Here is a 24,754-nt window from a genome sequence, read left to right as displayed (position 1 = left end):
CTATTAACTGCCCAGATTGCAAAATCACCTCATCAGATCTGAAGGAGGAAAGACAGCATATAGGCTTGGGCCTTTTAGCGTGTTACAGTGAATTTTACATGATTATAAATGATTAGCATAATAAAAACATGCTACTCTTCTTTATTTGGGGAATATTAACTGATCTCACTGAAGAATGACTCTAGAACATAATGTTTAACACAGATTTTTGGTAGGGGGTTTCCTTGCATATAGTTACATTGCTCTGACTAAATATCCTGCCCTGCTTTTTCTGGAGGCCCTCACACTACTCTGACTACAACCATGGTCCCTGTCTCAATACCACACAGAGCCCATTGCTGTTGGTAGTTTGTTCCTACATGCTTATAACTGGGGGCTACAGGAACACTGCTTTGAAGATGATGTCTGTGGGTACTGAGTTTTGCTATTCTATATTCTAGCTGCTTATTGTTATTTATAGATGGACTTAGTGAGGCTCAAAAACTATGTCATTGTCATCATAGCAAAACTATATTTGAACCATCACTCACCTAACAAGACTCCTGGAAAAATGTGAGGGTAAAAATGGATGAAATTGAGGGGAGCCAAGATGGTGGCATGAGTAGAGCAGTGGAAATCTCCTCCCAAAACCACATATATCTATGAAAATATAACAAAGACAACTCTTCCTAGAACAGAGACCAGAGGACACAGGAAAACATCCAGACCACATCCACACGTAAGAAAACCCAGCGCCACGTGAAGGGGCTGCCCGAGCCAGGCCATGGCCACAGAAACAGTGGATATAAATGCCATAGCAGCCAGGCAGAAAGCAGAAGCCCTGTCTGCGTGCAGGGGCCCAGCACAAGCCACTAGAGGTTGCTGTTCTCCCAGGAGAGGAAGGCCACAAACCAACAAGAAGGGAAGTTCTTACAGGCGTCATTCGTTCCAGCTCTGCAAACTATTTCTATCACCATGAAAAGGCAAAATTACAGGCAAACCAAGATCACAAAGGCAACACCAGAGAAGGACACAGACCAAACCAGTCTCCCTGAAAAAGAATTCAAAATAAAAATCATAAACATGCTAATGGAGATGGAGAGAAAAATGCAAGAGCAATGGGATGAAGTCCCGAGGGAGATCACAGATGCCAGGAAGGAGATTAGAGAAGTGAAACAAACTCTGGAAGGATTTATAAGCAGAATGGATAAGATGCAAGAGGTCACTGATGGAATTGAAACCAGAGAAGAGGAACGCATAGAAGCTGACATAGAGAGAGATAAAAGGATCTCCAGGAATGAAACAATATTAAGAGAACTGTGTGACCAATCCAAAAGGAACAATATCCATATTATAGGGGTACCAGAAGAAGAAGAGAGAGGAAAAGGGATGGAAAGTATCTTAGAGGAAATAATTGCTGAAAACGTCCCCAAACTGGGGGAGGGAATAATCGAACAGACCACAGAAATACACAGAACCCCCAACAGAAAGGATCCAAGGAGGACAACACCAAGACACATAATAATTAGAATGGCAAAGATCAAGGACAACAAAAGAGTTTTAAAGGCAACTAGACAGAAAAAGTTCACCTATAAAGGAAAATCCATCAGGCTAACATGAGACTTCTCGAAAGAAGCCCTACAGGCCAGAAGAGAATGGAATGATATATTTAATGCAATGAAACAGAAGGGCCTTAAACCAAGGATACTGTATCCAGCACAACTATCATTTAAATATGATGGCAGGATTAAACAATTCCCAGACAAGCAAAAGCTGAGGGAATTTGCTTCCCACAAACCACCTCTACAGGGCATCTTACAGGGACTGCTCTAGATTGCAGCACTGCTCGAAAGAGCACAGAACAAAACACCCAACATATGAAGAATGGAGGAGGAGGAATAAGAAGGAAGAGAAGAAAAGAATCTTTAGACAGTGTATACAACAGCTCAATAAGTGAGCTAAGTTAGGCAGTAAGATACTAAAGAGGCTAACCTTGAACCTTTGGTAACCACGAATTTAAAGTCTGCAATGGCAAAAAGTACGTTTCTTTCAATAGTCACCCTAAATGTAAATGGACTGAATGCACCAATCAAAAGACACAGAGTAATAGAATGGATAAAAAAGCAAGACCCATCTATATGCTGCTTACAAGAAACTCACCTCAAACCCAAAGACATGTACAGACTAAAAGTCAAGGGATGGAAAAACATATTTCAGGCAAACAACAGTAAGAAGAAAGCAGGGGTTGCAGTACTAATATCAGACAAAATAGACTTCAAAACAAAGAAAGTAGTAAGACATAAAGAAGGACACTACATAATGATAAAGGGCTCAGTCCAACAAGAGGATATAACGATTCTAAATATATATGCACCCAACACAGGAGCACCAGCATATGTGAAACAAATACTAACAGAACTAAAGGGGGAGATTAACTGCAATGCATTCATTTTAGGAGACTTCAACAAACCACTCACCCCAAAGGATAGATCCACCGGGCAGAAAATAAGTAAGGACACGGAGGCACTGAACAACACAGTAGAACAGATGGACCTAATAGACATCTATAGAACCCTACATCCAAAAGCAACAGGATGTACATTCTTCTCAAGTGCACATGGAACATTCTCCAGAATAGACCAGATACTAGGTCACAAAAAGAGCCTCAGTAAATTCCAAAAGATTGAAATTCTATCAACCAATTTTTCAGACCACAAAGGTATAAAACTAGAAATAAATTCTACAAAGAAAACAAAAAGGCTCACAAACACATGGAGGCTTAACAACATGCTCCTAAATAATCAATGGATCAATGAACACATCAAAATAGAGATCAAGGAATATATAGAAACAAATGACAACAACAACACAAAGCCCCAACTTCTGTGGGATGCAGCAAAAGCAGTCTTAAGAGGGGAGTATATAGCGATCCAGGCACATTTGAAGAAGGAAGAACAATCCCAAATGAATAGTCTAAAATCACAATTATTGAAACTGGAAAAAGAAGAACAAATGAGGCCTAAAGTCAGCAGAAGGAGGGACATAATAAAGATCAGAGAAGAAATAAACAAAATTGAGAAGAATAAAACAATAGCAAAAATCAACAAAACCAAGAGCTGGTTCTTTGAGAGAATAAACAAAATAGGTAAGCCTCTAGCCAAACTTATTAAGAGAAAAAGAGAATCAATACAAATCAACAGAATCAGAAATGAGAACAGAAAAATCACAACAGACAGCACAGAAATACAAAGAATTATTAAAGACTACTATGAAAACCTATATACCAACAAGCTGGAAAACCTAGAAGAAATGGACAACTTCTTAGAAAAATACAACCTTCCAAGACTGACTAAGGAAGAAACACAAAAGTTAAACAAACCAATTACGAGCAAAGAAATTGAAACGGTAATCAAAAAACTACCCAAGAACAAAACCCCTGGGCCAGACGGATTTACCTCGGACTTTTATCAGACACACAGAGAAGACATAACACCCATTCTCCTTAAAGTTTTCCAAACAATAGAAGAGGAGGGAATACTCCCAAACTCATTCTATGAAGCCAACATCACCCTAATACCAAAACCAGGCAAAGACCCCCACCAAAAAAGAAAATTACAGATCAATATCCCTGATGAATGTAGATGCAAAAATACTCAATAAAATATTAGCAAACAGAATTCAAAAGTATATAAAAAGGATCATACACCATGACCAAGTGGGATTCATCCTAGGGATGCAAGGATGGTACAACATATTAAAATCCATCAACATCATCCACCACAACAACAAAAAGACAAAAACCACATGATCATCTCCATAGATGCTGAAAAAGCATTTGACAAAATTCAACATCCATTTATGATAAAAACTCTCAGCAAAATGGGAATAGAGGGAAAGTTCCTCAACATAATAAAGGCCATATATGGTAAACCCACAGCCAACATTATACTGAACAGCGAGAAGCTGAAAGCTTTTCCTCTGAGATAGGGAACAAGACAGGGATGCCCACTCTCCCCACTATTATTTAACATAGTAGTGGAGGTCCTAGCCATGGCAATCAGACAAAACAGAGAAATACAAGGAATCCAGATTGGTAAAGAAGAAGTTAAACTGTCACTATTTGCAGATAACATGATATTGTACATAAAAAACCCTAAAGACTCGACTCTGAAACTACTAGAACTGATATCAGAATACAGCAAAGTTGCAGGATACAAAATTAACACACAGAAATCTGTAGCTTTCCTATATACTAACAATGAACCAATAGAAAGACAAATCAGGAAAACAATTCCATTCACAATTGCATCAAAAAGAATAAAATACCTAGGAATAAAGCTAACCAAATTAGTGAAAGACCTATACCCTGAAAACTGCAAGTCACTCTTAAGAGAAATTAAGGGGACACGAACAAATGGAAACTCATCCCATGCTCATGGCTAGGAAGAATTAATATGGTTAAAATGGCCATTCTGCCCAAAGCAATATACAGATTTGATGTAATCCCTATCAAATTACCAGCAACATTCTTCAATGAATTGGAACAAATAAGTCAAAAATTCATATGGAAACACCAAAGACCCCAAATAGCCAAAGCAATCCTGAGAAAGGAGAATAAAGTGGGGGGGAGCTTGCATCCCCCAACTTCAAGCTCTACTACAAAGCCATAGTAATCAAGACAATTTGGTACTGGCACAAGAACAGAGCTACAGACCAGTGGAACAGATTAGAGACTCCAGACATTAACCCAAACATATACGGTCAATTAATATTTGATAAAGGAGCCATGGACATACAATGGGGAAATGACAGTCTCTTCAACAGATGGTGCTGGCAAAACTGGACAGTTACATGTAGGAGAATGAAACTGGACCATTGTCTAACCCCATACACAAAAGTAAATTCAAAATGGATCAAAGACCTGAATGTAAGTCATGAAACCATTAAACTCTTGGAAAAAAACATAGGCAAAAACCTCTTAGACATAAACATGAGTGACCTCTTTTTGAACATATCTCCCCGGGCAAGGAAAACAACAGCAAAAATGAACAAGTGGGACTATATTAAGCTGAAAAGCTTCTGTACAGCAAAAGACACCATCAATAGAACAAAAAGGAACCCTACAGTATGGAAGAATATATTTGAAAATGACAGATCCGATAAAGGCTTGACGTCCAAAATATATAAAGAGCTCACCCACCTCAACAAACAAAAAACAATCCACTTAAAAAATGAGCAGAGGAACTGAACAGACAGTTCTCCAAAAAAGAAATACAGATGGCCAACAGACACATGAAAAGATGTTCCACATCGCTAATTGTCAGAGAAATGCAAATTAAAGACTACAATGAGATATCACCTCATACCAGTTAGGATGGCTACCATCCAAAAAACAAACAACAACAAATGTTGGCGAGGCTGTGGAGGAAGGGGAACCCTCCTACACTGCTGGTGGGAATGTAAATTAGTTCAACCATTGTGGAAAGCAGTATGGAGGTTCATCAAAATGCTTAAAATAAACTTACCATTTGACCCAGGAATTCCACTCCTAGGAATTTACCCTAAAAATGCAGCACTCCAGTTTGAAAAAGACAGATGCACCCCTATGTTTATCGCAGCACTATTTACAATAGCCAAGAATTGGAAGCAACCTAAGTGTCCATCAGTAGATGAATGGATGAAGAAGGTGTGGTACATATACACAATGGAATATTATTCAGTCATAAAAAGAAAACACATCCTACCATTTGCAACAACATATATGGAGCTAGAGGGTATTATGCTCAGTGAAATAAGCCAAGCGGAGAAAGAGAAATACCAAATGATATCAGTCATCTGTGGAGTATAAGAACAAAGGAAAAACTGAAGGAACAAAACAGCAGCAGAATCACAGAACCCAAGAATGGACTAACAGCAGTTCCTGTGTGGTGATCTCTAATAAGTTCTTCACAATGGTAAAGGGCATATCAAAGTGTGGGCAAAGGGTCTGTTTGTGTTTATACAGAGGATCAAAGCCTAATTTGGCTACCCAGAAAACAAACTAAGATACGATATGAAGAAGTTCTAACATCAACATACTCTGGAAGAGTCATTCCAGAAGATGATCATCAAAAAACGTCAACAAAGATCCTGGCACTGTTGCAGTTGTAGCTGCATTCATCCCACTGGTTCCTGCACTTGCCATTGGAATGAAGAAGGAGTTATCTAAGCTGGCCTGTGCATACAGTAAAATAACAAGTTTGACTAGATCTATACTGTTGGAACTCAACTAAGAATTAGGAGAAGTGCAAGTTGCAGCGCTCCAAAGTCTTGAGACTACAGACTATCTACTGTTAAAAGAACATATGTGAGGTGAACAGTTCCCAGGAATGTGTTGTTTTAAATTGTCTGATTCTTCTCAAACTATTCAAATTCAGTTAGACAATATCCATCATATCATAGATAAGTTTTCACAAATGCTTAGGGTGCCTAACTGGTTTTCTTGGTTTCACTGGAGATGGCTGGTAATTGTAGGTCTGCTTTGGTTATGTAACTGTATTCCTATTATGTTAATGTGTGTGCAATTTAATTAGTAGTTTAAAACCTATACATGCTTAAGTTACTCTACAAGAAGATATGTCAAAGAAATAATCAATCTTCCCATATTTTCTTCCGTCTGCTACTCCTATAGCTTTTCTTCTTCCTCCCTAATTACAACCCTTAAATAGAATTCGTGCCTCATATCTAATTTACCGAGTATCATAATTCTTCCAAGTGGTAAAGATACCTCAAGACAAATGCTGGACATAAAACCCACAGGGCATAAATCTGCAAAGAAGTAAAAAGCTAATCTCTTCAAACAATATTGCTTCTCTCTCACTTACCAACTTTACATTTCCCTGTATGGCCCCGGAAGATGACTGGCTAGCCAGAGACGGGCAAGATTCCTCAAGGGGGAAACAACCTAAGACAGGCACAGTCGCAGGGAGGCCATCAGGTGAGAAATTACGGATCAACAGAGGTAAGGCTTAGAACCTCACCCCCCCTGTTTTGAGAGAAATCTTCTGCATCCGTAGATGTTTTGTTGCCCTTGTCTAGCTTGGATTAATACTTAGCTTATAGGCACACACCTGATTATCTACCTTTGCTTTCTAACAGCACTAAACTGTTTTCTACCTTTATCTTGCATCTACCTACCACTTCAGCATTTTATTAAAAAAAATAAAATAAAATAATAATAATAATAAGGGAGAAATGTGGGATTCACATATAAATCAAGTATAAAAATCAAACAAATATTCATACTTGACCTGATTGTTTATAGTTCATAATGCGTGATCAAAACCGAAAGTTTCTGTGACGACTGTCCTTGTACTGTTCACCATGTAAGAACTTATTCACTATGTAAGAATTTGTTCACCATGTAAGAAATTGTTCGTTATGCTTCAGAAGATTGGAGACTGATGAGAATTAGACTTGCGGTGGATTAATGATTGTGCATTGAGTCCCCTGTACAGAATTTTATTGTTGTTAACTGTTAACAACTATTTGATCAATAAATATGAGAGATGCTCTGTCAAAAAAAAAAAAAGATATGTGAGAAATCATAATTCTCACATCATGGATTAACAGGGACATGTATCTAAACTTAATCATTTTTATAAAACAATAAAGATAGGCTCATTAACATCTGCTAACAGGAAAAAGAAATGGATGAAATTAATTAGTTAAGTGAACTATACTACTTATATTTGGCTTATTGACTGTCTTGTGCCATCCTGGAAGGTATCTGGAACATCTTTGGAAGAGCCAATGCTTTTATTATATATAGAAAAGTGCTATAAAAATAATTTCTTTAAACCAATTCAATCATTGGTATACTATCTACGTAATGAGTATTTTCATAGCCCTCATTTTCCATTATCTTTTAATTTTCAGGAAAAATGATATAACTGGATGCAACCAAAATAAATACCAATAAAAATACAAAGAGGGATTCTGAAATGTTCTGCCTTAAAAGTCAAACAAAAATTAATAAAGAGCACCAGTAATTCAAATGCCCTTCCCAAACAAAAACTTAAGTTTCTCCTGTTAGAAAAATGAGTAAGAATCCTTCTTCACTGTCTCTAAACTGAAACATATTCCAGCAAAATCCTACAAGAAAGTGAATCAAATGATTTTTTTATTTCCCAGTGCATAAAGAAGCTATGTCTACACCTATACTGTAGTCTTTTAAGTGTGCAATAGCATTATGTCTAAAAAAATGTATATACCGTAAGTTAAAAATACTTTATTGTTAAATAATGCTAAGCATCACCTGAGCTTTTGGTGAGCTGTCGTCTTCTTGCTGGTGGCCAGTCTTGCCTTGATGTGGGTGGCTGCTGAGTGATCAGGGTGATGGTTGCTGAAGGCTGGGGTGGCTTTAGCAATTTCTTAATATAAAACAATGAAGTTTGCTGCATCAATTGAGTCTTCCTTTCACTTGAACATTTAGAAGTCAGCATAGGGTTATTAATCGGCCTAATTTCAAAATTGTTGTGTCTCACGTAATAGGGAGGTCCAACGAGAGGGAGAGAGATGGGGAATGGTCAATCAGTGGAGCAATATGAATATACACATTTACTGATGGAAGTTTGCTGTCTTACATGGGCCCAGTTTGTTGCACCCAAACCAGTTACAAAAGGAGCAAGAAAGATCACTGATTACAGATCACAGTAACAAATACAATAATGAAAAAGTTTGAAATACTGCAAAATTACAAAAATGTGAGACAGACACATGAAGTGAGCAAATGCTATTGGGAAAATAGACTTGCTTGACACAAGGTTGCCAAAAATCTTCAATTTGTAAAAAAACATACCTGTAAAGTAGGATAAAGCAAAGTGCAATAAAACGAAGTATGCCTGTATACCTAAACTCTGTAAGATGCACATTTTGAAAGAACTTTCTTATCTGTCTATCTATCCAGTACTCTTCAGCTTAGACAATGTCATCTGAATTCTATATTTGAAGCAGAATAGAAAAGAAAATAGAGTTTTATTCAAAACCACAAAGGGAAACAGCATGTAACTCCTAGTACTATACTCACTACAAATAGATTTTCCCTCTAGAAAAGAATCAACTGAATTCTTTATTTTTTTTATATTGGTAGAAATGTGGTGGCAAACTGAAATTAAAATAAGTAAAGGAAATACACATTAGTATTTTTAGGTCAATGTACACAATGATAAAATTGGAACAGAATCAAAGTTTTAAACAGGCATAATTTCCTTTCAAATAGCAATACTTTCATGTGAAATTACTGAATAAGTAGGCAATAGTCTGTGAAAAACTGTATTCATTTTCTAGTATCCTGCACAAGTATATCTAACACTAGATATGTTTCTGGATGTTTCCTAATACAGTTAACAAATTCACATCATAAAATGTCATGTAATAATAAAATATCCTTCCCAATAGATGTTCTAGAAAGTGGCTTAAGTCCATGTCTGCATACATATATGGAGCATTCTTACCTGTATTAATTTTAGAAAATAGAGCAGAAAAATAAATAATAGTAAGTGCTTTATCTTTAGTATTGAACTTTAAGATTAATATTTGAATAGGAACATTACTATGTTAAATTACACAAGAGAACAAACAATTTATGCTTTCAAAAATTTAATGCACCCATCTCAATCATGTTTGCTCCAAAGGTACAAGAATACCAAGCAGAAATTTCCTGAAGATCACGTTAATAGTCCTTGGGTCATTTCTGTGTCCTCTGGCACCAGAAAACACTGACTGAGCTATAACAAGTGTTTCTGGATCTCAATGCTTCTTCCCTTTGGTAGCTCCTCTCTTAGTTCTGTTATCTTGTTTTCAATTTTTTATTTATATTTCTAGACACAGAATTATTTTTCAGGAAAAGTGAATTGATGTGTAACCTGCAGAAAGATCTAGAACACTGATCAATAATACAAGTTGAAGCTCTTTCTGATAATGCCAATGGAAGGGTCCTGGACCAGAAAGGGGGCAAAACAAGCCTTAGAAAGAAAACTATCATCTTATCTTTTAAAGCGCCAACTAAGATGAACCAAATTTCAGGTTCTAGTCCTAGGAATTTACCTAAGAGAAGAAATATAAAAACAAATCAAATAACACCTTAAAAGTGCTACATCAGAATGCTGTGCCGGGTACAATTGGGGCACAAAGGAGAAAGTGATGAATTCTACTCATGGTGTCAGTAAGAATTCCATAAAGAAGATTAACATCTGGACTGAACAAGGTCTTCAAAATTAGTAGATATCCCCCAATCTGTGTGTTGTGGAAAGGCGGTGGAGAAGCAGTCTAACTGAAACAGCATGAACAAAGGTAAAGAGGCTGAACTAGCACACATGTTAAGGGAATTACAGTTGAGTATGACTTTCACTGAATGGGAGGAGTTAGAAGTAACAGTAGAAAGGAAGGATGAAGTCATATCATGAAAAACATTTCTCATGCTGAGAAGTTTGGCCTTCATCCTGTAAGTACAGAAGAACCCTTCAAGGAGTGACATGGTCTTCTAGAGAAGTAATTCTGATATTATTAGAAGAAAAGGGCAAAACTAAAGGGGAAACAATAGTTGAGCTATTATAGTGATCCGGAGGAGAGATGATAGGAGGTCTGCAATGACGCTGTACCAAAGGGAACATGAAGGGTATCTGTGACGTGCTAAAGACATGACTGCTAATGGAATGTGGAAGAGAGAAAAGATGACTTTCAGGTTTCTGGTGGGAGGTTGTGAGGGGGTTCATTCACCACAAGGGAAACTAATGAAGGAAGAAAAAATCTGGAGATCAGTAAAATGTTTTATTTGAATATGTTGATTTTGAAGTGCCTCATGGGTTATTTAGGTAGAGAACTCATTTAAGGAGTATACAGAGAAAAAAGAACCACTAACTCTATCAACAAGAAACAATTAGAGGAGAAAAGAAAATAGAGACAGGACTACCAATGAAGTAAAAAAAGAGAAGCTTCAAGTAACATTCAATGTTCAGTCCTACAGAGAAGATAACTAAGATGAAGACTGAAAAAAGTTTTTTTGGTTAATTTGTTTTGATTAGGCAACTGGATCAGCAATGCTATTGTAGTTCCCAAAATAAGTAGCTACTGGAGTCTCACTGAGGTAGATTTAAGGAAGAATAGGAGAGAACTTTGGATAGTAAGAAGAATGGCAGCAACCTACATCTTTGTCTTCCCATATCCCCCAGAAACAATACAGAACAACAAGGACACATTTATACAGAAACCATACCCTCAGCCTAAGGGGAATCTAGATGTATTCTAACTTCAAATTACTTGTAACTGAAATTACCGAAGTGAGTGATCTCTTATGTTCCTACCACAGGCCTTTGAAGCAAAGACAGCCCAAGAAAAACTGAGCAGAGTGAAAAAAAAAAAAAAAGGAGCCTGCAATAGGCCTGAAATTAGTCTAAAATCACAGTAGAAACAGAAATTCTAATCTAGGAGGACAAAATGAGTATGTGAGATGCCCTTTGGTAACCTGGGTGGTAGAGAGAAGCAAAAACAGAAAACTCAAGAGTCCGACAAACAAAAACAAAGCGAACAAAAAAACACAGCACACAGCATCCCTTTCCCCACTACAAAATTTACAAAATCCATTAAAGCAACTGGACTTTCCTATACTGACAGAGAGAGTGCTTTTCACAGGGAAATTTGTAATCACCCCAAATCCAAATAATTAATGGGAAATGAATAAATCTCTATAATGGTAGTATAGGAAATCAGAAGATAGTAACACACATCAATGATGAAAATTTTCTACAAAAAGAAAAACTATCACACAAAAGAAAACTGTAACACATCAAACTTTATTAAAACACACAAGCATTTGGGGATATGAAAAAGCAATCTTAATTGGAAATTCAAAAAATTAAAAACACATAAGCAAAACCAGGAATAAACAGATGATTAAATTGAAAAAATAAATGGAAAAAAAGACAATCATAAAAGAAATGAAGATTAAATTATAAGATACACAAGGAGAACAGACTAAATGAAAACTTAACAGGCATTGAAGAAATGCAGAAAAACATGCCAGAGAATAAATATGTGGGAGGAAAAAGGAAAAAGGATCAAAGAATGAAATGGAAGATAGACTGAAGAGATAAACCACATATAATTGGAGTCTCTGAAGACAACAAAAACAACGTAACAGAACTGATATTAAAACCATAGTACATGAAAACGTAACAGAAAAAAGATCTGAATCTACATTTTGAAAGAGATCTTGTAATGAGAAATGTCAACTCTGAGACATCCTGGTAAAACTTCCAGACTTGAAATTTTTTAAAAATCCACAAGGATTCCAGTTTATGCCATCAATAAGTTGTAAGGATAAGAGAAATTAGACTGGCATCAGACTTCTCAAGTATATAAAAATAAAAAGCAAGGGCAATCAATGAAACAGCATTTTCAAAAACCTGAAAAAGTATGAATTAAGGATTTTATATTCACCATGCCATCTTTCAAGTACCAATACTATAGAAGAACATCTATAAACATAAAAACTTAGAGAATTATGCATCCATGAACCATTCACAAGGAATCTATTAATGAATGAGCTATACTCAAAAACAATAACAAAAAAATGCTGAGTATTTATTTACTATGCTTAATAGTAGTTTTAAGACTAAACAGATAGTAGGGATCAGAGTGTAAAACCAATATATAAAGATTATATGTTATGATTGGGTAGAAATAACACAAGTAAAAAATGGAGCAGAAAGAAGAAAATGCAATAAGCTCACTGTTACATAGGCAATAGGTATGAATTAAGGAATTAAAAACCCAATAAATCAGATAATAGACATATAAATAAGAAAATAGGGGATAAAGTATAAGTACAATAGTAACCACTAAAACAAAAATTCAAACCTTCCTAAATATAAGTAAACATTTTAAAATAAAGTAGCAAATAATGCAATTACAGAGAAATAAACAAAGCAAATGTAATAATTATAAAATTTGTGACAGACTTAAAACCAGTCATATTAATAAATATTAATGGGGTTAGTCATCTATTAAAAGTTCATTGTGGCTCTCAAAGCAAGATCAATGTTATGCTGCATATAAGAAACAGAGTGATTTAAGAAGGTTAAAAATATGGAACTGACAATGGAATACCAAGTCAATGAAAAAAAAAAAAAAGGAGGGGTACCAATCTAGGTATCAGGCAAAATATAATCCAAACCAAAAAGCATAAATGTGGCAAAGACCCTTTTTAATGCAAAAACCAGAATTTTACAATAAAGACATAACACATATGGATATGTATGTACCAAATAACACTGCACCATCATATTGTAAAGCAAAAAACTACAGGATATACAGGCAAAGATAGAAATGCACTATAATAGGAAAATTAACAAGCAAAACAAAGTGAAAGACAGAATTAGACAAAAAGTGAGTATGCATATAAAAAACCTAAACAACATAATCAATTAGACCTTATGACTATAAATCAAATTTTACATCCTGATAATAGACTGTACACCTTAAATGCATAGGCCATTTACAAAAATTGATCAGATACAAGGTCACAAAGTTCCATAAAGTAGAAATATTACCAGAAAGAATTCTTTAACACAACCAAGTAATATCAGAAATTATTAACAAACTCAAAATGCAACAATTATCTTCAATTGAAATTAATAAACATTATTTCAAATAATCCTTAGATAAAATGAGAAATGTAAACTAAAAGTAAAAATTTGTAAGAATTATAACAAAAATACTTTCTATCAGAATCTATGAAATGTAGTTAATCAGAAAAATATCAATAAAAGAATGAGAATACATGAATTAAATTTAAAAACTAGAAGCTTTTGTAAGATTTATATCAATGACACCTTAATAAAAAATAAGGAACATACCAAAAAAAAACTTAAAACTAAGGTTTTGATGAGTTTATTAAATTTTCATAATTGTCACTAATATCCCCAAGTCTGAAAAGAAACAGTCATGTCATTTTCCTCTTATTTGCCTGCTTTTTCTTATTAAGAAAACAGTGGAAATGGCTGAAGGTTAATGGGCTAACCTAGGACAAAGTGAACAGTGGAGCAGACTTTTGAAGTGAATGCTCCAGTGCTACAAATGGAATTGGGAAGTGTTAGAAAAAGCATAAAACCTAAATGTGATTTATTCCCACCAGGAGGTTTAAACATTTTAACAGTAAGGTATTAAAGGGGCATCTGGTGGAAAATATGCCAGGAAGCTGCTCAAGCTGAGAGTGGGGTTTGGAGTGGGTGGGTGATTGGTAAGGGCCTGGTTATACCTGTTTGAGTTTTTTAAACCTACCAACAAAATTGAGACAAATGTAAGAGAAGGCCCAATTTGGATATAATTGGCTTAGGCGACATCCGGGAAAGAATGTCTATAGTACTCAGCCAGTGAGGAACCAGGGGAGGGACTCAAGTGCTAGGGAATAAATTACTTGCACCAATGGCCTCAGGTGTGCCTCCTCACCAGACACCTGATGTTGCAAGACTGTCATTTAAGCCTCGCTTCGCTGTTCTCTTTGCCTGCATGTCCACTTACTGAGTTTGGATCAGTGAGTGTGTTTCTCACAGAAGTAACTTAAATCCCACAGATCTTCCCCAGTGGGAATGGGAAAGATTCCTAACTAGATAATAAGAACTCTGACACAGAATATTTAATATCTCAGAGAAAGGTGACAGAGTTCAACAATTCTAACAAAACAAACAATCTCAACCACCCTCCACTCACCATGGTTCCCCACAATTTCCTAAGCTACAAGAATATGATTTACCTAGGCCTCAAACTACAGAGAGAAGTCTAGCAAAGACCTCCAAGCATGAGCAAGACAAAAAGAAACATCCTGGCTGCTCTGCATACACACGGTGGCAAAATATTAGTAAAAGAATAAATGTACAAATGAGCTGAATAATGCATGCAAACTACAAAGAGCATGATTAAAAGAAAACTCTGCAAAAGAAATTTCTATATGTTGCTTCTTGAAGAACTTGATAAAAATCTGAATATAAAAAAAAGCTCAAAAACAATGATTTAAAATAAAAGAACATGGAGATCACTGAGCTACAAAAAATGAGCAAACAAAATAAAAATGAGCATACAGCATTGCTACAGAATCAGTAAATAAACTAGAAACAGCAGGAAACAGAATAGGCAAGGCTGAAAAAAAATCAAACTTGTTTTATGTCCATTTACTCAGGTGACACCAAATGTAAATTTTGATCAACTCAAAGGAATGCAGAGTACTGAAAAGAGCAAATATTTGAATAAATATCCTCATTTAAAAAAATCTCTTTAAATAAAATTAGGTGTTTAAAGCAAAAATAATTACAAGGTATCTGTGAATTATAACAGATAAGAAGTAAAAAGTAGGATAACAAAGGACAAGATGGGAGAAATGAAAGAATAATGTTTCAACGTTATTAAATGTGGTGTGCCATTTTTTGGTGGACCAACTCTGGGTGGCCTCCACCCTCTTCTGATCCTGGGCACTTCCTCTGTGCTCCCATGGCCTTGAGTGTGGACATGACCTGTGACATACTTCTAACCAACAGTATATGGCAACAGAGTAGGTGATTATGTGACTGCATCATGTAAGACTTCACAGGCAATCTTGCTGGAATTTCCTTCTCCTTTGCTGGCTGTGAGGGATTAAGCAGCTACGTTGGGGAGCCCATGTGGTAAGGAACTGCTGGTACCTGAAGGTTGCCTGCGGCCAAAGACCAGCAAAAAACCAATGCTTTAAGTCCTACTTGCGAAGAACTGAGATCTACAAAGAACCATGTTAAGTGCAGAAATGGATCTTTTCCCAGTTCAGCCCCGAGATGAGAACTCTGTCCTGGCTGCCACCTTGATTGCAGCCTGGTGAGACCTTAGGCAGAGGACCCAGTCAAGCTATGCCTGTATTCCTGACCCACAGAGGCTGTTAGATAATAAATGTGTGTAGGTTTAAGCTGCTGAGTTTGTGGTAATTTGCTCTGCAATAAAAAAAATATTATTCATATGATGTTTATTAGGTTTAAATCTATCACCTATTTGTTTTCTGTTTGTCCCATCTGTACCTTGTTTCTCTTTTCTTTTTCTATGTTTCTTCCATTTTATCTTCTTTGTTGGTTGACTGCTATAAAACTTCATTTGCTTGCTTTTCATCTTAGGGTCTACTTTAGAGTTCAGAATTATACATTTTCATCACAGTCTATGTTCAAGTTATATTAAACACTTCTGGTATAGGGTAACAACCTTATAATAGTATACTTCTATTTTGCCCCTTCCCAATTTTGCACTATTATTGTCATTTATTTTGCTTTTACATATGTTATAAACCTCACACTACTTTTTTTTGCTTAAACAATAAAGAGATTTGGAGAGGAGAAAAAAAATCTTTTGTTTACCCATGTAAGCCTTTTCAGTGCCTAACTTTGCATGCCTGGTAGTTTCTGACTGGACGACAGACACTTTGAAATTTATGTTGTGACTATGTAGGAAAGGACCCCCCCCCCCCAACTTCCCCTACTGTTCTATGATAGCTGCCCTTGGCTTCACCACAGATGTCTGTCTGTCCTTAAGAAACCTCTTGTACCCGTGGGAAAGGAGCTAAATAAGGGCCTTGAAGGCCAGATGCCTGGCCATGAAGACCACACACATGCGCACCTTAGAACACTTATGTAACCATGAAGTAGCAGTATAGCAGTATAAGAAGTACAGCTGTGTGCAGAATAAAGTGGCCTGTTTGAGCACCATCCATGATGACACCTGCTGCCTTCTCTGCTCTTCACATTGCCCCAAAACCTCAGAGGCAACCCCCAGACCCCGACACTTGGCACTGTGAGCAAGATGAGGTACATGGTTGGGAGAGCAACAGTCGTTCGACTCCCCTGGACACGGAGGGGTGGGTGGAGGAAATGTGACCCCGGGCCTCTATTTTGGTACCTGGTGGCAACGCTCTTGACCGCTTAGCCGGCACTGGAGAATTGGGAGTCTATACAGCTGACTTCAAAGGTTATACAGATGGCATTGGAAATGCTAGAGTCCCTAGTCCCTCAGACCCACAGGGAATCGGCTGGGCAAGGGGCATGAATGTTCCTCACGGTCATCCGCCATGCTGCTCGCAAAACTGTGGAGTTGCAGTAGCGAGTGCAGAGTCTCCACCGGAAGGAGGAGGACTTTGAGCAACGACTGGTAGCTCCCAAATGTATGTTATAGATCAACTGCCCTATACTCGTCGGGGGCAGGAGGCCCAGAGTGCAGCGCAGCATCATTGGTTTGCATGCTGCTCCACTGTGCGGCCACCTGGGGGGATGCAGGAACCTGTAGCCACAAGAGGGCAGCCGGGTGACCCCCAGACAGCTACCCAGAAAACGAAGTACACAGCCATGGAATTGCAGAATTTGGCCAGGCAGGGTACGCAACATTTGGGGGAACCTGTGCCTGCCTGGCTGTTCTGACTGAGATGAGGGCGCTGAGAACACAATGTGTGTCAGCTTTAGCTCACTTGGGAGACGTATGAGTAGAGCGACCTGAAGAAACCAAAGTGATAACTACTGCAGTAAATAAAGTAGCACAAGGAGAAAATAAATAAAAGAGCCACGGCGAAAACGGCGCCAGGGGTGGCTGCGGTAGGACCGCTGAAAGTGAGCCGCAGACAGGTACGGACTTACATTTTGGCTGCTGGATTGGCTCGTGAAAAGCTTGATGGACAGCCTTTAGAGGTCTTGATGGGACTATCGGAGCAGTAGCGTCCAGACCAACGCTATCGCCCACTGCCCCCAAAGCAGGTGCAGGAGAGCGCTGTGGCGGACCATGAACCCGCGCCCCAAGCACTGACTTCCTCCCTGGCTAGGGGTGGGGCCGAGGTACCTGGTATACTGGGACACCGCAGGACCAGAGGCCATTTGTTGAACTTGCCATTCACTGGTCCCCACAGAATGTATAGGGAGTGTTGGCATGGGTGGATATGGGTGCTAACTCCACCCTCCTTCATGGCAACCCGGATAGATTCCGGGGCCCCTTTGCAGTCATATGGCGAGTGCAGGTGCGGCAAGTGACTGTGACTCTGAGAATTGGGCACCTTCCCCCACATCAGTATGCGGTTTATGTACCTCTGATAGTGGAATACATTCTAGGGGTGGATGTGCTACACTGTCTAACAATGCAAATAAAATGACTCTGGGAGAGTTTCACTTGTGTGTGTGTGTGTTGTGAAAACAGTGCGGCAAGGTCATCCACACCACACACCTTTAGTGTTGCCACAAGCCACCCGCCCAGTGAACCAGTGAACGTTAAACAATACCGGCTGCCTGGTGGACAGGAGGAAATCAGCCAAACCATTTTGCAGTTAGAGGAAGTAAACATCATCCGCCCAGCACACAGACCTTTTATTCACCCATGTGGCCTGACGGCACTTTGAGAATGACAGTGGACTATCGGGAACTAAATAAATTGACTCCCCTGCTGCACGCTGCAGTACCAAACATTACTGACCTGATGGATGAACTGACTGTGACTTTGGGAACTTATACTTTGTGTTGGATCTGGCTAATGCCTTCTTTTCCATTGACATTGCACCAGAAAGCCAGGAACAGTTAGTTTGCCTTCACGTGGGAGAGCAGGCAGTGGACATTCACTGTCCTCCCACAAGGATACCTGCACAGTCCTACTTTGTGTCATGGCTTGGTGGCTAGTAACCTGGCCACCTGGTTCCATCCACCCTCGGTTCAAGTGTTCCATTATATAGATGATATAATGTTGACTTCTGATTCTCTCCAAGATCTAGAAGCTGTGGCTCACAATTTGCACCAGGCCCTCCGGGGGTGGGGATAGGCCAACAAAGACCAGGTGCAGAGACCTGGTTACTCTGTCATGTTCTTGGGTGTTGTCTAGTCGGGTAAGACAAAGTGTTACCTGAAGCAGTGATTGATAAAATACAACAGTACCCCCACCCAGAAACTGTTAAGCAGCTACAAACATATGTGAGCTTGTTGGGGTATTAGAGAACGTTTATCCCTCACTTAGCCGTGCTGGTGAAGCCACTGCATCGCCTTATAAAGTGAGGGGAAGCATGGGACTGGACGCCAGAGGTAGAAAAGGCTTTTGCAGAGACAAAAAGAGCAGTGGCTCAGGCCCAGGCGCTGCAAGTCACTGACCCCTCCACACCGTTCCTGCTGACAGTGTCTGCCAGCACAGATGGGTGCAGGTGGGGATTATGGCAGAATCAAGAGGTCCGCCAAGTCCCAACAGGATTTTGGTCTCAGTTGTGGAAGGGCGCTGAGAATCACTATTTGCTGTTGGAGAAACAGCTGGCAACAGTGTATGCTGCCTTACTGGCTACTGAAGGAATCATGGGAACACAAGCAGTCTCCTTGTCTGTTGCTGTTCTTTAGATTGTTTCTGTGGGCTCTGGGCACAGGGCTCTGCTTTGTGTGCAAGAAAGAAGCAGGCGGCTGCTGTCCTATAGAAAGGAGTGGGATGTAGGGAAGATTCCCCCTCCCCACTGTTCTATGAGGACAGCTGCCACTGCTTCACCCCATATCTGCTTCAAGGCCAGATATGTCTGGCCTTGAGAAACCTGTTGTACCCATGGGAAAGGAGCTAGATAAGGGCCTTGAAGGCCAGATGCCTGGTCATGAAGGCCACAGGCATGCACATCTTAAAACGCTTATGTAACCATGAATTAGCAGTATAGCAGTATAAGAAGCACAGCTTTGTGCAGAATAAAGTGGCCTCCTTGAGCACCCTTCTTTGCTCTTTGTGTTGCCCCAAAACCTCAAATGCAACCCCTGGACCCTGACAGACCACTGAATATATTTTTATTCCTATAAATATTCTGAAGTTTTATCCTGGGATGTAGTTAAGTTACATGGAAACAGTTCAATTCTTTTGCCTCTTACTTTTAAGTTTCGTTTGTCTAGACTGGAATAGTGCTAAGTCTTGAGACAATTATGCTGCAATACACACTACTGTTCTGTGTACTCTACCCAATTTCGGTCAATCTTGAAATTTTCTATTCTAGCTAGTGGGAAAGTTTACCTCTAATCCTCTCAGGTAGGTCAATCTTTGCCTGGCCTTGGGTAGTCTCCTCTCATGCTAATCAGTGCACAGAAACTTGACCCTGAGCATCTCTAGAGCTACCTTTCTGCCCAGCAATGTCCTCTCTAGTGACCTGCCATCCTGGTCTCCCCAGACTCACAGTCTATTCCCTCAATTTGGTAAGTGCAACTAAGCTTTCCTTGGATTCCCCACCTTGTACCACAAGATGGGAACTCTCAAGGCAGAAAAATAGGGAATTGCAGGGCTTATCTTAATTTGTTTCCCATCTCTTAGGGATCATTAAATTTTCTTGCATTACAGCCCATCATTTGGAACCATCATTTCATATATATTGTCTATTTTTTAGTTGTTTTAAACAGGAAGACAATGTGGTTACTTTGTCTGGACTGAAAGCATTAAGTCTTGAGCTATTTCTTATAAAAAGAAAGGCTCACTCTGTGCTGAACCAAGAGTACACAGGGCAGAGCAAGAAGCCCCCCAGAGTCATTCTCTAGAAGCAGGCCTGCAGCCCTTATCAAGCAATGGGCAACATGTGCACAACTTAATTTTAGAATTACCAGTAAAGAATGACTACAATGTGCATCAAGTTGTCTGCCTTTTTCAATGAATGCACCTGCTGCAGTTATTGTATTCTTTTCTTACTATTTTATGTGTGGGGTGTGTTGTGTATGTATATGTATGCATGAATGTAAGGGGTACAAACAACTTAAGTTCAAAAATCTTCAGATTTAAAGCACCTGAGTAGCTGCATCTCAGTAGATGGGATCCTGAATCTCAAGCCTAAGCTTAATGCCCTGCTTGAATAAGACTTTCTCGGGAGGATATGAATGTATTTTCCATGGGGGTGGAATGTAAATTTGTAGCCAGAATGTGGACTTTGGTAGATTCAAGATGGCCACAAATTATTTGACACTACTCTCATAGATGAAGGGTTGTGACCCCTCTTTTTCTTCTTTTAATAGACACACTACCTTGGCTTTAAGTCAATTAGCAAACAGAAATTACTTATCAGTAGTTTCTCCCCTCTTCTTGAAAGTAGGGAAGCTCTGTGACAATTTTGACAAAGAGAAAACTAAAAATGAAGCTATGCTAATTTCCGGGCCCTGGCCCTAAGAGAGTGGCACCTTCCACCTCCTATTTCGTGGAACTGTCTTTTAGAATGGCTGCTCTGGAGGAGGCCAGATGTCACAGAGCAAGTCCAACTACCCTGAAATTTCCGTACAAGAAACTATTGTTATCACCCTGTCCCTATCCCAGTCATCCAGTCCAGGCACTAGGCTTGTGAGTGAAGCAGCTAATTTGGTCTATTCAGGCTCCCGCATGCACTATATGAAGAATGGAGGCTCTACACATATGGCCACAGGTATCTCCAGAAGTTTGAGTCACTCTAGCTGAGGCCCCAGAAATCGTGAAGCAGAGACAAATCACCCAGCTGAACCCTGATCAAACTCCTTACCTATATAACCATAAGGTGTAATTAAATGGCTGTTATAAATATCAGGAAGAAAATCAGCAAAGTCTCCTGGCTTTCAATTGAGTTTAGATATCCTTATTATAGACACAGATACAGTACAGATGTCAAGTTGGTATTTGGATGTATGGTTCTGGAGTTCAGTAAAGAGGTCCAGAGTGAACATATAAATTTGGGAGACATCCTTCTTATCCTGTTCTAGTTTTCCTTTTTCCATAGTACTGATCACCTCTGATATTTTTTAGGTAATTTGTTTATTATGTCTAATGTTTATTATCTATCTTCCCAGATACAATGTAAGCTCCTCAAGGACAGGGGTTTTTGCCTTATTCACTAATGTGTCATCATGCATGCAGAACAGTGAGTGGAGAAGAAGACAGTCAAATATTTGTTGATTTGTTGAATAAATGAACCAACTTAAAAATGGTATTTAAGACCATTTTAGTGATGAAATTACCTTGGGAGAGAGTGAGTGTAATAGAGAAAAGATAATGTTTGAGGAGGGGAATTTCAACTTTTAGATGCTGAAAAGAGGAAGAGGAATCAGCAAGAGACTGAGAGGATGTAGCCAGCAAGGGAGGGACATAAATGAGAGAGTGTTTTAGAAGCAGGTAAAGAAAGTGTTTCAAGTTAGGTTAATGATGCTATAGACAGAGTAAGAAATGCACTGATAATTACTCAGTTAGCTGATGTAGAACGTCCACTGAGGACACTGACATCAACAATTTAAGTGGAATGGTGCAGATAAAATCTAACCATACAAAGAACAGGAGAATGGAAGGAGAGGAAATAGACTTTTAAAAAATGAGTTCTGCTGGGGAAGAAAAATGGTAGAGAGGGATGTTGTGATGAGAGTGTTTGCTGTTGATAGGATATAAAATGTTTCACATGCTCACAGGAATAAACTTACAGTCAGGGAAAATCCAAACAGTACAAAGAGAGTAGGGGCAGATGAGTACGTGAGAAGGGATGAAATCTGAAACAAATGAGTGAATGACCCCTAGATAAGAACAAAATAATTTATCTACAGTTAGGAAGATAAAGAGTAGAGTACATGGGTACGGAAGTAGGATATTGATAGATGTGGTAGAAATTTCCTTCTACTTGCTTCTATTTTCTCAGTAAAAAAGGGGGCAAGGACTGGGAAAAGAAGATCAAAATAAACCTGAAGTGAGCATAATGGAGTAAGTAGTAAAGATTAAAGTGGAAACAAATGGTATCGAGAGTAGAAAAACAACAGAGAAAAATCAGTCATCGTCAGAAAATCAATAATTCATCAGGGAAATAAAAAATAAAACCACAGTGAGATACCACTTCACCCTTCATCATGTCTAGCATTAGGATAGCTAGAATAAAAAAGTCAGCAGTAAAAAGTGTTGGTAAGGATGCGGAGAACTCAGGACCCTCATACACACTGCTGGTGGGAATGTAAAATTGGGCAGCTACTTTGAAAAACAATCTAAAAGTTCTTCCAATGATTAAATAGACTTACCATATGACCCATCAATTTTGGCCAAGAGAAATGAAAACATATATCCAAACAGAAAACTTGTAGATGAATCTGTATAACAGCATGCTCCATAATAGCCAAAACGTGAAAACAACCTAAATGTCCATCTAGAGATGAGTTAATGTAATTTATGCTAATGACGGAATAAGAAGGAATGAAATCCTAAAACTTGCCTCAACATGGGTGGACCCTGAAAACATATGGTAAGTGAAAGAAGCCAGTCATAAAAGACTATATACCATATAAATGGAAATTCACTTGAAAGTCCAGAATAGGGATATCTATCAAGACAAAAAAAATTCATGATAATGCTGGGAGACAGGAGGATAGGGACACAGAGGGTGACAGATAAAGGATGTGGAATCTCTTCTTGAGATGATGGAAAATGCTCTCAGATTGGCTGTGATGACGGGTGGTTGCACATATCTTTGAATATACTCAAAGCATTGAATGGTGCACTTCAAATGAGTGAACTGTATGGTATGTGAATTATGTCTCAATAAAGCTTTAAAAGAAAAAAAAAAGGGGGCAAGGTCTTCCACTAAGAATGAAGACAGAAGATGTATGAAATAGTCTTTTAGCACTGTACCCAAATACATTTGGCCCATTTCATGCTTTAGAATTTATACTGTGCTGCAATTATTTATGTACATGTCTTTTTCTCCACTAAACTGTAAAATAATTTATGGTGGGGAAGTGCTTTTTATTTTTACATTACCACCATGTAACAAAATACTATGCAAATAACTGTTAACTCACTGATTGAATAAACAACCATTACAGATTCCTCTAAGACTCTGCAGCAAAGACGAAAGAGTTCGAAAACAGCAATAAATAAAATACTATCAAGTACCTATTTGATGAATATACTTAAATGCAATTTGCAAATATTGAGAAACTGAAACCATTAAACTTCAAGTTGTACATGAAATTTTAAAATTACAAATACAACATCAACATTTCTTTCTTAACATACTAAAGAAATAATAAGATACTGCTATTAAAAATAACTGTAGAGTTACGTGTTAAGAGTACAGGACACAGATTCTAGGTATTCAACATTTCATGACAAAATGCCAAAGTTCAGCTCCAAATGATGATCTGATTAAAATTTTTAACTTTCATACAAAATCCAAACAACAGCAAATTGTATTATTTGAAGCAATTATATTTAAAATCACCAAAATTCAAATACACTATTTAAAAATTGAGAAAGAAAAATGATCGAATCATGAACTTGTTATATTTCATTTAATTATTTATTACTTTTGGGATATTCTTTTTCCTTTAATCAAATGAGTAACAGTGATATATATGCTATTAGTAGAAAATTAAGAGCTCATCTATAAAATGCTATGAAAAGAAATTTCAATTATTACTGAATATTCCAACTCAGTTTAAAAATGCAAAAGAAGGCACTCCATAGACTTGATTTTGAAGCAGCCCCACCTCCCTCTGAACTAATAAATAATTTGCTAGGTGTCCTAAATAAGCCTTCAGAAAAGTTTATATATTAACTGAATAGTTCAGAACACCAAGCCACAGGTACAGAAAGGAACAGCCGTTTCCTAACCAAGTCCACTGGAGCAGGTGGGGAAGGAAACAGCAGAATCTAACGATGCACAGTTGCCAGAGACACAGAGCATGACTCTCTTTCCCCATGACCTGCAGGTCAGTTTTTAGTTAGATGCAATGGAAATAAAACTGAAAGGAATCAGCAGAGGAAATAGAAA

General features: G+C 38.2%; 1 protein-coding gene across 7 annotated transcripts in view; it reads right to left on the bottom strand.

Annotated features, from left to right (window-relative positions):
- The window catches only part of CWF19L2 (CWF19 like cell cycle control factor 2), a 165,813-nt gene that overhangs the window by 20,040 nt on the left and 121,019 nt on the right, over positions 1-24,754 (bottom strand). For 4 of the 7 annotated variants that reach the window (XR_012132510.1, XM_073239326.1, XM_073239325.1 and 1 more), the window contains exon 19: positions 8,276-8,390. The exons of 2 other annotated variants lie outside the window; for them this stretch is intronic. Coding sequence is in view for 4 of the 5 variants with exons in the window: in XM_073239326.1 (XP_073095427.1) it covers positions 8,276-8,390 (115 nt within the window). In the remaining variant the exon portion in view is untranslated. Of the gene's footprint in view, positions 1-8,275; positions 8,391-13,205; positions 23,303-24,754 lie in introns of those variants that run through there. One more of the 7 variants, XM_073239329.1, reaches the window with a different exon arrangement.

The sequence above is a fragment of the Manis javanica genome, chromosome 6 (assembly GCF_040802235.1).
Source record: "Manis javanica isolate MJ-LG chromosome 6, MJ_LKY, whole genome shotgun sequence".
NCBI classification, from domain to species: domain Eukaryota; kingdom Metazoa; phylum Chordata; class Mammalia; order Pholidota; family Manidae; genus Manis; species Manis javanica.
Note: the sequence above shows the minus strand (reverse complement) of the source record. Positions and strands in the feature narration are given on the sequence as shown.